The 15,371-nt window shown below is 36.8% G+C and overlaps 2 protein-coding genes and 1 non-coding gene across 3 annotated transcripts in view; all 3 read right to left on the reverse strand.

The window, feature by feature from the left end:
* plekha7b (pleckstrin homology domain containing, family A member 7b) overlaps positions 1–983 on the reverse strand; it is a 127,638-nt gene extending 126,655 nt beyond the window's left edge. The window contains exons 1-3 of the mRNA XM_067401165.1: positions 901–983; positions 717–793; positions 484–541 (exon numbers count right to left, since the gene is read on the reverse strand). Coding sequence (XP_067257266.1) covers positions 484–541; positions 717–793; positions 901–983 — 218 coding nt within the window. The remainder of the gene's footprint in view (positions 1–483; positions 542–716; positions 794–900) is intronic.
* A 10,167-nt stretch (positions 984–11,150) lies between these two features.
* On the reverse strand, positions 11,151–13,790 carry rps13 (ribosomal protein S13). The gene is made up of 6 exons (XM_067400896.1): positions 13,713–13,790; positions 13,094–13,142; positions 12,921–12,999; positions 11,690–11,859; positions 11,470–11,570; positions 11,151–11,226 (listed from the first exon to the last, which is right to left on the reverse strand). Exons 1-6 carry the CDS (start codon positions 13,733–13,735, stop codon positions 11,193–11,195), a joined length of 456 nt encoding a protein of 151 aa, XP_067256997.1. The 5' UTR covers positions 13,736–13,790; the 3' UTR covers positions 11,151–11,192.
* On the reverse strand, positions 11,295–11,423 carry LOC137031383 (small nucleolar RNA SNORA19). Its single transcript, XR_010896526.1, has one exon. It is a non-coding gene; the product is annotated as a small nucleolar RNA SNORA19 (small nucleolar RNA).
* Positions 13,791–15,371: the final 1,581 nt, after the last annotated feature.

Below are 15,371 nucleotides of genomic sequence, written 5' to 3' on the forward strand. Positions count from 1 at the left end.
CAGTCCACTTCATCTCACTTCTGCTGCCCAGGAGTCTCCTCAACTACTGAACATGGTGGAGATGGATGTTGACAAATGGATGGATTGACTGATTTACTATATGAATGAATAGACAGACAGATAAACTTGAGAATGGATGGACTGATATAAATGAATAAATGATAATTAGAGTGATCACTGTATAAACAGTGGTAACTGGACAACCCAATTGATAAACAGACTGACAGATGGAAATCAGCTGTCTGATTTCATTGCCACAGTCTATAGCCTATCCAAGAGCAATTCGGCACTAAACATTCAATCAAGCCTCCGACTGGATTCACTTATCCGTCTTTTCTTGACTCGTGAAGGTTCGAGCAGACAGCGGACACTGATCACTGCGAGAGGCGGGAGTGAGTGAGCGCTCGTTGGGGAGGGCTTTGCAGTTGCACTCGCATCCTCACGGTCTCACAAGGACAAAAACAGAAATTTACTATCGCTTACTTTATAAAGTAGCTGGCGCCTTCCTCGGTGAAGCCCTCTTCCCATCCCCGCGGTAAATCTAAGGGGAGAGAAATATTTGTACAAAACTCCATTAAGTTTTTAATGAAACAGAAAGTAGCCCTCCATCAGTTATGCAAAGGACGTGTTTCCACTGCTTACTTTAAACACACTTACTTGCTGTGTCCGAATAAGGATGCAAAGTTTAGACTAGAAAGCGTAGTTTATTACTGTACCTGATCGTATCATGTGTCCCGAGTTGACAGGTTCACCAGTGCGGGGATGGAGCCAAGTAGTGCCGCGAGTTTTGTCGCTGGAAAACAGAAACACCTGTTACGAGATCCATCGGAAAATGTGCGGATTAACCAGAACCACATTACAATACAACGACTGTGATTAAACCCCTAACAAGCTGCTTACTTGATGAAAAAAACCCTGCCATCCCTGCACACTCCGTAGGACCAGTGATCAGGTAGTGTGTCCCGCCCGAGCGGAGCCGCCATGATCCCGGTTTAAAGTGAGAGCTGCGCCGCAGAGTTTCCAGGGAATCGGACAGTCCGATAATCACCACTAGGGCTGCACTGCTGTTAAAGGGGCAGGCCAAACTTGGAGAAAGTCTTTTGTCCCAGTTATAAGCCGACAGAAAAGAATGAGGGCAACATTAATTAGGCGGGATGTTGATGCTGCTAGTGCACAGATGTCGCCCCAAGAAATTTTACCTTTTATTAGAGCAAAGCCAATGCTGTAAGATGTTACATGCATGTATTCAAACAGATCGGGGTTACACTTTGAAACCTCGACAGATTAACATTCCCCTCAGTCACACGCGCATTTTGAAACAGTTGGATAATTGTTCAACTTGTCAGATTTGTATTAAACAGATTGCATTTTTTGTGTGTGTGTGTGTGTGCTCATGACAACATACAGATTTTAGCTTTTTGGCAGGTAACAAGTAGGCGAACAGTGGCTAATGATTTAAATGACAATAGAGGCTGAGTGGTTATTTTAGTCAGGTTAAACCTGTCTATGAACCTAGCGTTGGTTATCCTACCCTAGATAGCACACGTACGTCTGCAAGATGTCTGTTAAAGATCACTTCATCTGGAAAGCATCTGTTGTTTACAAACATCTAATAGACATCTCTAAGATGTCAGTTTTACATACATTCTAAATAATAAACATCTTAAGGACATCTTCCAAACGTCTATTTGACATCTGACAGGACACGTCCTATAGACGTATTGCAGATGAGCAACACTGTTCGCGACACTCTACATATGCTATAGCCTGGTCATAGTTGGTCATATGTAAGAGTAGCCACTAATATTTACACTGATTGTTTCCCATTAAGTCAAAATATTGACTTTAACCCTTTCACGCATAGAGGTCACTACAATGGACAGCTATTCAAAAAAGTAATTTCTTGCGTATGGTTTTTGATGGCATAGTTCCTCTACAGTTGGCACTACAGTGGACATCATCATCATATACACTGCCACCAAGTGGCAAGCCGTTGTTTGTGGACTTTTTTTTCTCCAAACCAAGATGGCTGACAGCCAGTCAGAAATGGCAAGTTGCTCTGTGATATCAAGCCATTCCCTCTATCCTAGGAGACTGGGTTTGCACAGAGTTGTACCTTCAGCAGATCTTTTGATGGAATCTCATCCTCATGTTCTGATATCAAAGACATGAATCATTCAACTTGTATGAAGTTCTTCTCAGTCTGCTGGTCAAACAGAAACAAACTCAATTGAGTTGACAAATTGAATTGAGAAACAAACTCAAAATGATTTTATTTCACTTCTGTTTGGTGTTTTTTATTCAGTGGACAAATACATATACTTAAAAATTACTGCATTGTCTATACAGTTGAAGACTAAAATAACTGATTATCTGACTTAATATTAACCAACTCTCCAAATTATGTTGGTAAATGGACACATGAGCTTGAGCAAATATTTGGACAAAATTGCACTTTCTCATGAAAGCGAACATACCAAACATAAGTCTCATAGTATGAGAAATCTCTGACACGAAACTCATACCTAAAGACTCTCCCATACATTCTTGATGATAACCACAGGAACACACCCGCTCAAACTGCTTAATAAGGCAGGGCAGAGTCACAACAAAAGAAATAATCCAACTGCAACAACAGCTGATATCCTTCCACTATAGCTATGCTATTTATAGCCTGTAGTCTGGATGACAGTTGACGGTTGACCTTATACTGTAAAATACTGTAAATACATACATACATAAACTAGCGTATAACAAAAAATTGCATCTTTCTACAAAACAAAAATAATCAATATTTAATAATCACGTGATTTTACTACAATTATTTATGAAATAATTTTTATTATATATATAACTTTCACACAAAGAGGGAAACATTAATCTTTCACTCAATGGGGAGTTAAGGGAATGGAAAAAGACAAAATGACTGGAGTGAAGAAGGAACAAAGTGATTAATAATAATGGCATTATGTTCAGTGCAGCTCAAACAGCAGATGGGGATATTTCACAACTGCTAGTTATTGTGGTATGGAAAGAACCACAAGCAAGCATTTATTCATAACTGTATTGTGGAAATAAGCCCAAGAAAGCAATGCAAATGAATTGTAGAAATGCACCATTCAGTAAGCCATTAATTTATCCATGGGGTGTACAGAGAAAAATGAGAAATATTCAGCTGGTCATTCGTTTAATATGCCAGCCCTGATAGGCAGTGGGCTCAATGTAAAACGAAGCAACTTTTTATATGCTATGATGTGACTGGAATCCTTATTGAGTATACATCATTGTAAACATATTTTTAAAAAGTGCTCTTTCTTACATATGTAACATAGTGCAGAAAAAAAGTACTGAGTTCACCTCTAAAGGTCATTCAGTGCAAACAGCAATGTATGGAAGGTCATGATGTTTGTTCTTGTTTGTGTGTGTACCAGAGTGAATAAAAATGACACAGCTGAGGGTTTCAATCAGCTCTGCTATGACTGCCTTTGGCTGAACTGAGAATGAACCATCTCAACCATGACATTACGATAATGCTTACTCTGCGCCACACCGGACTTGTCCTGTCTCTTCATGCTATCCATAAATTTCATCCTGGTATAAGAGGCACCGCTCAAAGTCATGCTGCATATGTCATGCTGCATATGTCAATGTACCACAAGACAAGGATTGTTTTAGTGGTAAACATATTTTTTAACATATTTGAACCCTTTCCAGCAGTGACTGGATGATTTTGAGATCCATCTTTCCACACTGAGGTCAATTGAGGGACTCAAACACAACTATTAAAAAAGGTTCAAACATTCACTGATGCTCCAGAAGGAAACACGATTCATTAAGTTAAATTCATTCAAACTTTTGAACACGATGAAGTTGAACAATTTTTTCTTATTTTGTTTAAATATCTTTTCTTTTTTTTCATTTAGTACTGCCCTTCGGAAGCAACAGAAGATACTTGCATGTTTCCTGGAAGACAAATTAAGAACAATTTACCTTGATCTTCGAATTCAAAAATTTACGCAGATGGCTTTATTTGTGTATGAAGAAGAGCAGCACTGTAATCAACTAATCTTACATCAAGTTACAATAAATGGCTAGTTTGGAACATAATCATACATAACTTTTTATAGCTATAGCATGTGAATATAATGAACAAATAGTTACATATCACTGCATTGATGCCAACATAGCTAAAACTCAATGAGTTAAGCAACATGCATGATAGTTAAATGTCGACACCCACAACCTACAACAAGCTCTACTCTTCAGCACATTGCTAACCACAAACATTTCAACATAGAAACTCTTTTAAATATCCAGCATAACTGAACATTAAACACTAACAAGCATTTCCCTTTACAAAAAAAAGCACAAACAGCACTTCATTTCAACAGTTACTCTCCTGATCTATCCCTATGCAAAGGATGCTGGGAACTAGAAATCCACTGCCCAGTTTCAGTCAATGCAACAGAAATTTAATTTCATTTAACGTAATTAAACTGAGTGCAAATGACAATTAAGTAAAAAACTAAAGATATGTGTTGTTTCAGCTTATTTTATTTAAATAAACTGAGCAAACAGCTAGAATCATTTTTTGAGTATATATATGCACACACACACACACACACACACACATGTTCTATAAGGTATTCATTTTTACAAGTATGTTCTAGGACAAGGAAAAGACTATATAACTCTGACTCTGTGATATCCTACTTAGCAAATTCATGATCACCATATTATATGAATTGGCTGGGATAAAAGCAGTGATAGATGGAAATTTTGTACAAAACACAGGAATTTTCCCTTGTATCCCTGATTTACACTCTGTTTTTACACTCTGTTCTCGCCAAGAACAGCCATTTGACTCCAGTTGTGTATCTACATCAAACACTTCAGAGCTGTATAAATATTTTATCACATAATCCCTTTGGAGTTGGGGGGGGGGGGGGGGGACTTTTGTCGGCAAGCCTTTTGTTGGTTTGATGCAATGTTTCCCCCTAAGGATAACTTAAAATCCAACAGAAGACACATTGATGATACACAATGGAGAAAGATGCTTGTGGCTGCAGCGGTGGTATTTGTTACAAAGGCAACTGCTGTGGGTTTATTTCTGTTTATTTTCTGACAAATCATTTCATTCTTTAACTGGTCTTAATAATAAAGCATTCAGCTCAATAATCAAGCATTTCTCCCACTATTGAAATAGATAAATAATAGATTATTATACATTGGCATACGTATTCTGAGACCCCTAAAACTCTTGTTCAAGTAAAAATGAAACAAAAAATGACATCTGCAAGGGCACTTTGATACTGTGTCAGCAGTTTTATGCAGCCAATTCCCTTGGCTTTGACTGACAGTTCCGTGTTGATTTGGGATTAGATGTGATTGACAGAACTGTAACCCTACAGAGGCATATACCAGCACTGTGGGACCTGACCGTGTTTTATGTTGTTCCCCTAGTCTGCCTGCATAAAACACCATATGCCTAAAACAGAGCACAGCACATGTTCGGCTAATAAGCTTGTTTGAATTAGGGGCTTTCTGTAATACCACTTAAAAGGTCTTCCGTCTACTCTGTCTTATCCCTTGCAGTTGCACACATTCAGTGATGGGGTGCAGTCCTGCGCAGCTCTGCAGTATTGTACTGCTGATGGTTTCCTCACCACTGCCAGCAGCTCACAATGCTGCAAGGTGACTCAGTGTTACTTTTCTCTCTTAGGAGAGGTTCATACAGAGGCAACTGCAGTTATATCGCTGCATGCTGAATAAAGTGATCTGCAGTGGGCAAATCTCAAGGCGTCTTCTTCCCCTATTTATTGGGGTATGTTTAATGAGGTTTTCTTAAACCTTTGAAAAAAAAAATTGCCTGGGCTAGACTGATACATGTAGCACATGCATCTGCTAAATGATTAATAATTAATATATTTGCAAAAATATGTGCATCCTAAACAGTTTCGGTACATCATATGACATTATTATCATTAACTAAAACTGTTAAAAATATTTCTGTTTATCGAAATAAAGCTGAAATAGAATATTACAATGCGAATTCCGGAAATGTTGGGACGTTTTTTCAATTTGAATAAAACAAAAAATAATATACTTTCAAATCACATGAGCCAATATTTTTACAGAAAATTTACAATTTTCATCCACTAAATGAGCTAATTTCCAAATTGATTCCTGCTACAAGTCTCAAAAAAGTTGGCACAGGGGCAACAAATAGCTGAAAAAGCAAGACATTTTGAAAAGATTGAGCTGGAAGAACATCTAGCAACTCATTAAGTTAATTGATATCAGGTATGTAACATGATTAGCTATAAACGGGATGTCTTAGAGAGGCAGAGACTCTCAGAAGTAAAGATGGGCAGAGGCTCGCCAGTCTGTGAAAGAGTGCATAAAAAGATTGTGAAATACTTTAAAAACAAGGCTTTGCAAATCTCATCTACAGTGCATAGCATCATCAAAAGATTCAGAGAAACTGGTGAAATCTCTGTGCGTAAGGGGCAAGGCCGAAGTCCTTTATTGGATGCCTGTGGTCTTCGGGCCCTCAGAGGACACTGCATCACTCATCGGCATGATTGTGTCAATGACATTACAAATGGGCCCAGGAATACTTCCAGAAACCACTGTCGGTAAACACAATCCGCCGTGCCATCTGCAGATGCCAACTAAAGCTCTATCATGCAAAAAGAAAACCATATGTGAACATGGTCCAGAAGCATCATCATGTCCTCAGGGCCAAGGATCATTTAAAATGGACTGTTTCAAAGTGGAAAAGTGTTCTATGGTCAGACGAGTCCAAATTTGACATTGTTGGAAATCATGGATGCTGTGTCCTCCAGGCTAAAGAGGAGGGAGACCTTCCAGGTTTTTTTGTTTTTTTTTAATCTGCGTTCAGTTCAGTTCAAAAGCCAGCATCTCTGATGGTGTGGGGGTGCATAAGGGCATACGGTATGGGCAGCTTGCATGTTTTGGAAGGCACTATGAATGCTGAAAGGTATATAAAAAAGGTTTTAGAGCAACATATGCTCCCCTGCAGATGATATCTATTTCAGGGAAAGCCTTGTGTATTTCAGCAGGACAATGCAAAACCACATACTGCAGCTATTACAACAGCACAGCTTCATCGTAGAAGAGTCCAGGTGCTGAATTGGCCTGCAGTCCAGATCTTTCACCTATAGAGAACATTTGGTGAATCATTTAACAAAAAATGCGCCAAAGATGACCACAAACTCTTCAGCAGCTATATCAGGCAAGAATGGGACCAAATTCCAACACCAAAACTCCAGAAACTCATAACCTCGATGCCCAGACGTCTTCAAACCGTTTTGAAAAGAGGAGATGCTACACCATGGGAAACAACATTCCCAACTATTTTGAGACCTATAGCAGCCATCAAATTTGAAATGAGCTCATTTTGTAAAATTTCTCAGTTCAAACATTTATCTATTGTCACAGAACAGAAGACAATAGACAGGGGAGTAGAAATATAAACACTTTATTGAACACGTTGGAATGAATGACAGGATCTGGATATGCAGCAATGGTGAGTATAACAGATAGAGTGAGTCTATGGATGACTTAGCTGGAGGGCAACAGTCCGTGTATTGCAGGTGCTGTGGTGACGGGGAAGATGGTGATGCAGGCTGAGTGAAGGATCCAGGGAGAAGACATGAGGAACAGAAGATGGGTCAGGAACAATAGGTAGATTTCTCAGGTGAGCATAACAGGTAGGTCATGGACGTAGTGGTACACTGAAATAAACTGAAATAAGTTTAAGTTAAAAAACTAAAGAAATAAAATTAGAACCGAAGTAAAAATAAATGAAACCTACATAGCAATATTAAAAAGAAAACTAATAGAATCACAAAAGCACATAACAAAATGACTAAAAATTAAAACTAAATTTAACTTGAAAACTAAAAACAGAAAAATAAAAGCTGATTCAAAATATTAATAAAACTAAAATATAGCACTGTTATAACACATCTAAGTTAAAAACAGATTTTAAGTGTTACACTTTCCATAAAGTGTTATTTCATTTCACAATTAAAAATACTACCTCATCTCAGTGATGTGACCTCTGTCAGCTCTAAAAAAAATAATGTTTAATCAAACTGAAAATGAGTTATAGTGCTGTTCATAATAGACCATCACAGCTTTACAGAAACACCTGGGGCCTGTACCATGATGGTAGGCTTTGTTGGTACCCTGATGCTGATCATCAACTTTCTCTGTCAACTCAGGCTTTGATCCTGAGTTTGTGGAGCGTGTGCACATGAATGTGTGACATCAGTGGCAAACAGCCAATCACATCTCTTGCAACAGAGAGAGAAACTGTGATTTACTTCTCACGAGAGTCAACGCCATTCAAAACTCTTTTGCTGAAGAAAATGAAGAATTTAAACACATTTACACTAAAGAAGAAACTTGTCCATAAAAAAGGACACATAAAAGAAATTATCTTACTCTATGAGTGCATGTGAAAATTGTCAAGTGTTTATATAGCTGATTATATATAGCGATAGAGACTCAAACATGTAAGGTTATGTAGTCATTTTTAAAGTGTTATCTGTTTATTCTACAGTTTACGCATATATTAATATTCATTTAAAATAAATGCTTAATAATAACTGTTAAACTAAAATTGCTTATGTGTAATGGATTAATAATAATATAGATCATATAATAATTATATAAATCTCTATAAATCATTAAAGCAAGATAATTTTATCGTTAAATATTTGTTTTTACTATATAGTGACCTTTTAATTTAGAGGAAGAGAAACTGGGGGAGGGACTATACTGTGTTGGATTTGTCAGTGTCACTTTGCTCACATCTGATTGGTCCAATTTCGGTTTAAGATCTCTTACCCAGAACTTAACCTGCTTCAGAGCAGGTTAACTGTGGAGCATAAGTTACTATGGTGATGAACACCGCTAAAAGCCAAGTCATTTTCATGGTACCTAAAACCCAGGATTGGTGCAAACTAATCTGAATCTTAACTGGCTAGGCAGCTAATCCAGCTTCATGGTACAGGCCCTTGCTTTGCTATAGTGATGACTGGAATGGCAGCAAAGGCTTTTTGTATAAAAACCAGACTCCATTAATTAAACAAAGACACAAGTTAAATGTTTAAAGCATATATAAAAGAAAACTGAAAACGAAGACTGAAAACATCCTTAACCATTTTTCACATATTTAAGACAAAATTAATGTTTACTCACTCTTCTTATTAAAAAAACAAAAAAAAAAAACAAAAAAAAACAGTACACCACGTGATTATTTCATTCTATTCTATTCTACAGCATCTGTTAATATAAAAGATATATAACAGTCATCATTTCACACTTTTGGAAGAATTTTAATAGTCTACCATTAGCACAAATTTCTTATGGTGAGTGAACACTGACCTCTAGTGAACAATGAGATTCTTAACACTGTCAATTTTTCAGGCAGTTTATCAACATACAGAATCTTGCAGGAGTGAGCAACTCTTGCCCTTGAGATGCACCTTCCAGTTCTAATGCTAATCAAACACAACTGAGCAAGCTAATCACGGTCTTCAGGTTTACTAGAAGGTGATTTTAATCAGGGTTGGAGCTAAACTCCAGTGTGGATCTCAAAGGCTATGGTTGCCTAGCCTGTTCTAAAGCATTGAGTATTCTTCTGTGGTCTTCCTCTGCATGAGGACATTTCAAACTCCGCTCCTGGAAGGCCACTGTCCTGCAGAGTGTAGCTCCAACCAGCTCCAAAACACCTGCTTTGAAGTTTCTAGTAATTCTGAAAGCCTTGATTAGCTGGTTGAGGTGTGGTTAATTAGGGTTGGAGCTAAACTCTACAGGACAGTGGCCCTCCAGGAACTGAGTTTGACACTCTGGCATGAAGAGTTACCAAACTTAAGGTAATTTAATAATTTGCATGCAAGGACACACCTAGTGAATCAGCTAGACCAGTGGTTCCCAACCACATTCCTGGAGGCCCACCAACACTGCACATTTTGCATGTCTCCTTTGTCTGACACCCGTTTTAGATCTTTGAGTCACTACTGATGAGCTGATAACCTTAATCAGGTGTGTTTGATTGAGGAGACATGCAAAATGTGCAGTTCTGGTGGGCCTCCCGGAATGTGGTTGGGAACCACCGAGCTAGCCAATATTTATTTTAATTTACCAAGTCATGCAGATATTCCTAGCAGCATTTGATGGGCCAAACATTTTAGCTCTATCAAGACAGATGGAATGTTTGGAACTTGTGCTTAATTTTCAATGCTTTCACAATCCAGTACAGGTGCACAAACATTTGTGGTTACTTAAAAATAGTCAGTTACTGATTTCAAATTGCACAACAAAAATTGTAGTTTGTGACGTAATCCATTACATATTTTAGGTAATATAATCAGATTAGTTTTTGATTACATTGATTACTTTTGACCTAAAGTGTTTATTACATTGATTTGAATAGGATATTGTACCATGTTGATATAAAGATACAAGGAGAAAGAAAATATATTCCATTCTTTGTTAACAGTATTAAGTGCATTAAAGATTACATTATGCCAGGGTTTCCTAAACTGGGGTTTCTGAAGGAACTGCAGGGGGGTTGCATGTTTAATGAAAAGCTAATAAATAAAATGTAAAATTGAGTTGATTTGAAATGAAACATTGAGAAAACACTTCTCAAAACTGAAGTGATTTCTGTAAATCCAATTTTCCATGTAATTACAACCACCTGACTTGTGGGTGGTCTGTGTGTGCAATTTCACAAAACTAGAAGAACTTCCTGAATGTATACAAGCGATATGCTTTTTTTAGAAAGAAAAGCAGAAACATTTAAAACATGACAAAAAAATAGGGAGAATGAATGATGAATAATTTACTGCCATTGTGAGAATAACATGTAATCATGCAATCAATAAAAAGTAACTTGTCTGATTACAAGAATTTTAAGATATGATAATTTTAACATGCAGAGATACAAGTGAATAATCAGTTATAATAGATTGTGAATGAGATGTTTACATGACCAAAATTGATTAATACAGGCATATGTGACCGCTGTATTCTACTCAGAAACATCAATTAGGACCACAACAGTTCTGCACCCAACTTGAGTAAAGACAGCAATAACACAAACACATTAATTGATCCAAATATCTTTATTTGTCCAAAAGAAAACTGCAAATTTATGCCACCAGTGCAGAAGCTGTGGAGGATTCGCTGTGGATGAAAAACATGAAATCAGTTAAAAGATTCAGGAAAAATGCATTTTGAAATTCAAAGGAGCGTTTTGTGTGAAGGGGACTGGCAGTTGTGGCACAACAAAGCCAAACTGCTAATTTACCTCCAAAGTTTATCTAGCACATTAGAAATATCTCAGTTCTTACTATGGAAGAATGGGACAATGAAATGTGCGCTACACATACAGGAGGGATTTCTATTGTTATAAAATGAAACACTCACTACTTCCAGTTGGGGGCAAGTACTCTCTTGGTCTTGTAGTAGCGGGCAAGCCTGTGGATTCTGCTCTCAACCAGAATCAGGCGGAACTTAGCATCCTTGTCCTGCAAAAACAAGTGACAATGGTGAGAAACGACTGAAATGTACTGAATGGATTTTACTAGAAATCTACAAATTAATATGTCTAATGATCATTAATGATCTAATGTGAACGTTTCACCACCTTTCTGTTCCTTTCCAAGTGCTTCCTCACAGCAACAGCTTTCTTGATGAGGTGGTAGAGATCCTCAGGCAGGTCAGGGGCCAGGCCTTTGGACTTCAGGATCCTGAGGATCTTGTTGCCAGTGACAAAACGCACCTGAGCAACACCATGGGAATCCCTCAGGATCACACCTAATGAAAAGAGCAAGAAATGTTAGCTCCTTGATAATGAAAAAGTGCAGACAGAGGAAATATGGACTGCTACAGCTAGTTTACAAATATGAAAACATGAAAATTCAAAGCCAGTAAAGACACATCAACATGCCTATAGTTACAAATGAACATGAAAGCATTCTATTTTATTGGAAATCATTTCACAAATGTCAAATATAACCATTTTACTAATTCCACTATATTTATTTTATTTGTATTATTTGATTTTAAAACATGTTTTTCTTTAAATGTTCTGAAATGATTTTAAACTTGTCTTTGCATGATCATTCTGTATGAAGTGTGCTATAGAGAATCCTATGAAATTAAAGGGTTAGATCACCCAAAAATGAAAATAATGTCATTTATTACTCACCCTCATGCCGTTCCACACCTGTAAGACCTTCGTTCATCTTCGGAACACAAATTAAGATATTTTTGTTGAAATCCGATGGCTCAGTGAGGCCTGTATAGCCAGCAATGACATTTCCTCTCTCAAGATCCATTAATGTATTGTATTTGCCGATTTCAAAACAGCGTCAGAGCATTATGAATCTTTTGTGTCAAATCATGACTCGGATCGCTAGTCAAACTGCTGAAATCACGTGACTTTGGCTCTCCGAATCGCTGATTCGACAAAAGATTCATGATGCTCCGAAGCTTCATGAAGCAGTGTTTTAAATTCGGCCATCACTATACAAGTCGTTTTGTTTTTTTGGTGCACCAAAAATATTCTCGCCGCTATATAATATTAATATTGAACCACTGTACTCACATGAACTGATTTAAAAATGTTTTTAGTACATTAAAGGATTTTGATAGAGGAAATGTTATTGCTGGCTATACAGGCCTCACTGAGCCATTGGATTTCAACAAAAATATCTTAATTTGTGTTCCGAAGATTAATGAAGGTCTTACGAGTGTAGAACGACATGAGGGCAAGTAATAAATGACATTATTTTCATTTTTGGGTGAACTAACCCTTTAAGGTTATACAATGGACTTGACTTGCAGTAACATTCATTGTATATGTCAGAACTTACCGATCTGTGAGGGGGTCAGACCCTTCTTAGCCAGTTTGAAGATTTGCTCTTTAACATCATCAGATGTCAATTTGAGCCACTAAAAAACAAAATAAGAGGATATTTTAACAGCCTTGACCATTTAGAAATGAATTATTGTTCCAGATGGGAAGAATCAGAATCTATGGACTTACTGTGGGGACACTTCGTCTATAGGGCAGTGCCGACTGGGACAAGCCCTTGCTGAAAAATAAAACGTTTAACAAATCAATATGTATTCCAGAATGAAACATTTATTTACAAATTATTAAACAATTCCACTTCTTCTGCAGTAATCTAAGCTGTAAACATGTTAACTGACAGCAGGCAATATAAACAAAAAATAAGCGAATATAAAGGAGTTTTAAAATCAAAATGTTACGATGAGTTAGTCCATTACATACTCTTATATTGTAATAGACCAACATGTATAAGCCCAAACGAACCGCCAAATACATTTAACACCCAAACGTAGGTTATGTGAAACTAAACGACATGATACAGTTAGACTGCACCGACAAAACGCCAATGTTAACTGAATCAGTATGTAAAGATCACTCATTTATTCATTATATGCAGCGCCTCATAGTACATGTGCTGCTTCACGCCACAGAGGAAGAGAACGTGGGACTAAATTCTGACTTCTCAAAAACTCTTTTCTAACTCCAATGAAATACAAATTCCAAGCTCAGTCTATGCTATAAAGAGTTAGCTGCATTTTGGGTTTGCAATGTGGTTCATAGAAAGTGTTTTTAGCGTAAAATAAACATTTACCCAGGAGCGTGCATACGACCCATGATGGCGGTTTAGAGAGCGAGGAAAGAGAAAGACCGAGCCGAGGCCGAGAGGAAGTGAAGAATGGTGGCGGAAGTGATGTAAATTATCACTTTCCGTCTGTTGATTCAAGGACCATTGTTTTTTTTTCCCCTCGTTTGATTTTATTTTTTTCATACTATGTTGTTTAGTATGTTAACTATGATATTTTTGACTTAATATTTACTTGTTAGTTATCAACTGCCTGTTTATGTGGTGTAAAATTCGTTAATAAAATAGTGAAGAGATCTTGAATGCTTCATATTATTTTTTATTTACTCTACATTTTATTGTTTTATGTATTTTAAAAAATATATATATCTAAGTTACTTCATTTTGTTTGCCGAGGCCTGTTTGAACTGAAAATCCATCCTATATTCGTTTCTTATTTTCCATAAATCCAGATAAGTCCTTCTATTTTGCATAAAAATCAATTTCAGTGATCATTTCAAATCAAAATTTTTGGTCCAATCTACATTTAGCAAAGTTCTTTCCATAATCAAATTTTGTCCTAACATTAGCCTATGTCACGTATTTTATTTTTATTTTTTTGTATTTTTTAGCATTTAGTGTATTGCTGTCATCCTATGTTGTATGTTATATGTAATATAAAATATAAAAAATAAATTGAATATATTTTTTTCTCACTCTTTTCCTTTCCACCAGCTGGTGGCGCTCCAAGAAAAGAACTGCTGTAAGAATGGCTATAAGTCTCTAGAGCGGATCAACAGAGTTCTAAAATGGGCGGAGCTTATAACTCCTGTGTGTGTGTGTGTGTGTGTGTGTGTGTGTGTGTGTGTGTGTGTGTGTGTGTGTGTGTGTGTGTGTGTGTGTGTGTGTGTGTGTGTGTGTGTGTGTGTGTGTGTGTGTGATTTAAACTCAAAAGTTACAAAGAATAAGAAGCGAAACTCAATAGAATGTTCCATTGGAACACCGGCGCCCAGCAGCAGCACTGCGATTCCGCCATTTTGTGGTGAAAGCGACTCGTCGGTCCACTAGTTTCCATGGCAACATCAGCTGCTTTGTTAAAAAATAAAAAGTACATTAAAGCTGAAATTCAATCTGAATGATGACAGCACAGAATAAAATACTATCACTAGTGATCATCAAATCCTTTTAAAAGTTTATTTTACACACTTTGTGTTTAAGTCTTTTTAACTTTTTTTTTCCACAAAACCTTTGCTCTCTAGAAACCCAGTCAGTTTGGGTTAAAATTCTGTAAAAGGCTTATAAACACTGAATTATTACCAACAAATGAAATTAAATTAAGGACATGCATCAGAAAAATTGGGAATGTTGGACAATAAATATATGAATTTAACAGCTTGATTTTGCAGTGTTGTCTAATGATCCATTAAAACATAGGCTACAATTTAGCCTATTTCAATTCAGACTAGTGGAGTGATACTATTATTTCTCCACTAGGTCTGAAATATATTGTTCGCTGCAAATATGATGATCTTAAATTTATTAATTATTAATTTACTAACAAATGTGTAAAATTGCATAAAATGGAAATAATAAAGCAGGCTAAGTATGTTACCTCAGATGGTTGAATGGTTGGATTCCACATTTACTGTAGGTGCCATACAATTTACTGATGATTTCATTTGAAAAATT

The sequence above is a fragment of the Chanodichthys erythropterus genome, chromosome 11 (genome assembly GCF_024489055.1).
Source record: "Chanodichthys erythropterus isolate Z2021 chromosome 11, ASM2448905v1, whole genome shotgun sequence".
NCBI classification, from domain to species: domain Eukaryota; kingdom Metazoa; phylum Chordata; class Actinopteri; order Cypriniformes; family Xenocyprididae; genus Chanodichthys; species Chanodichthys erythropterus.

Coding starts and splice junctions, on each gene's coding strand:
- rps13 (XM_067400896.1), bottom strand. CDS start 13,735: ATGGGTCGTATGCACGCTCCTGG. Junction 13,000..13,093: donor ATAGACGAAGTGTCCCCACA/GTAAGTCCATAG, acceptor TTTGTTTTTTAG/TGGCTCAAATTGACATCTGA. Junction 11,860..12,920: donor TCTGACCCCCTCACAGATCG/GTAAGTTCTGAC, acceptor TCTTTTCATTAG/GTGTGATCCTGAGGGATTCC.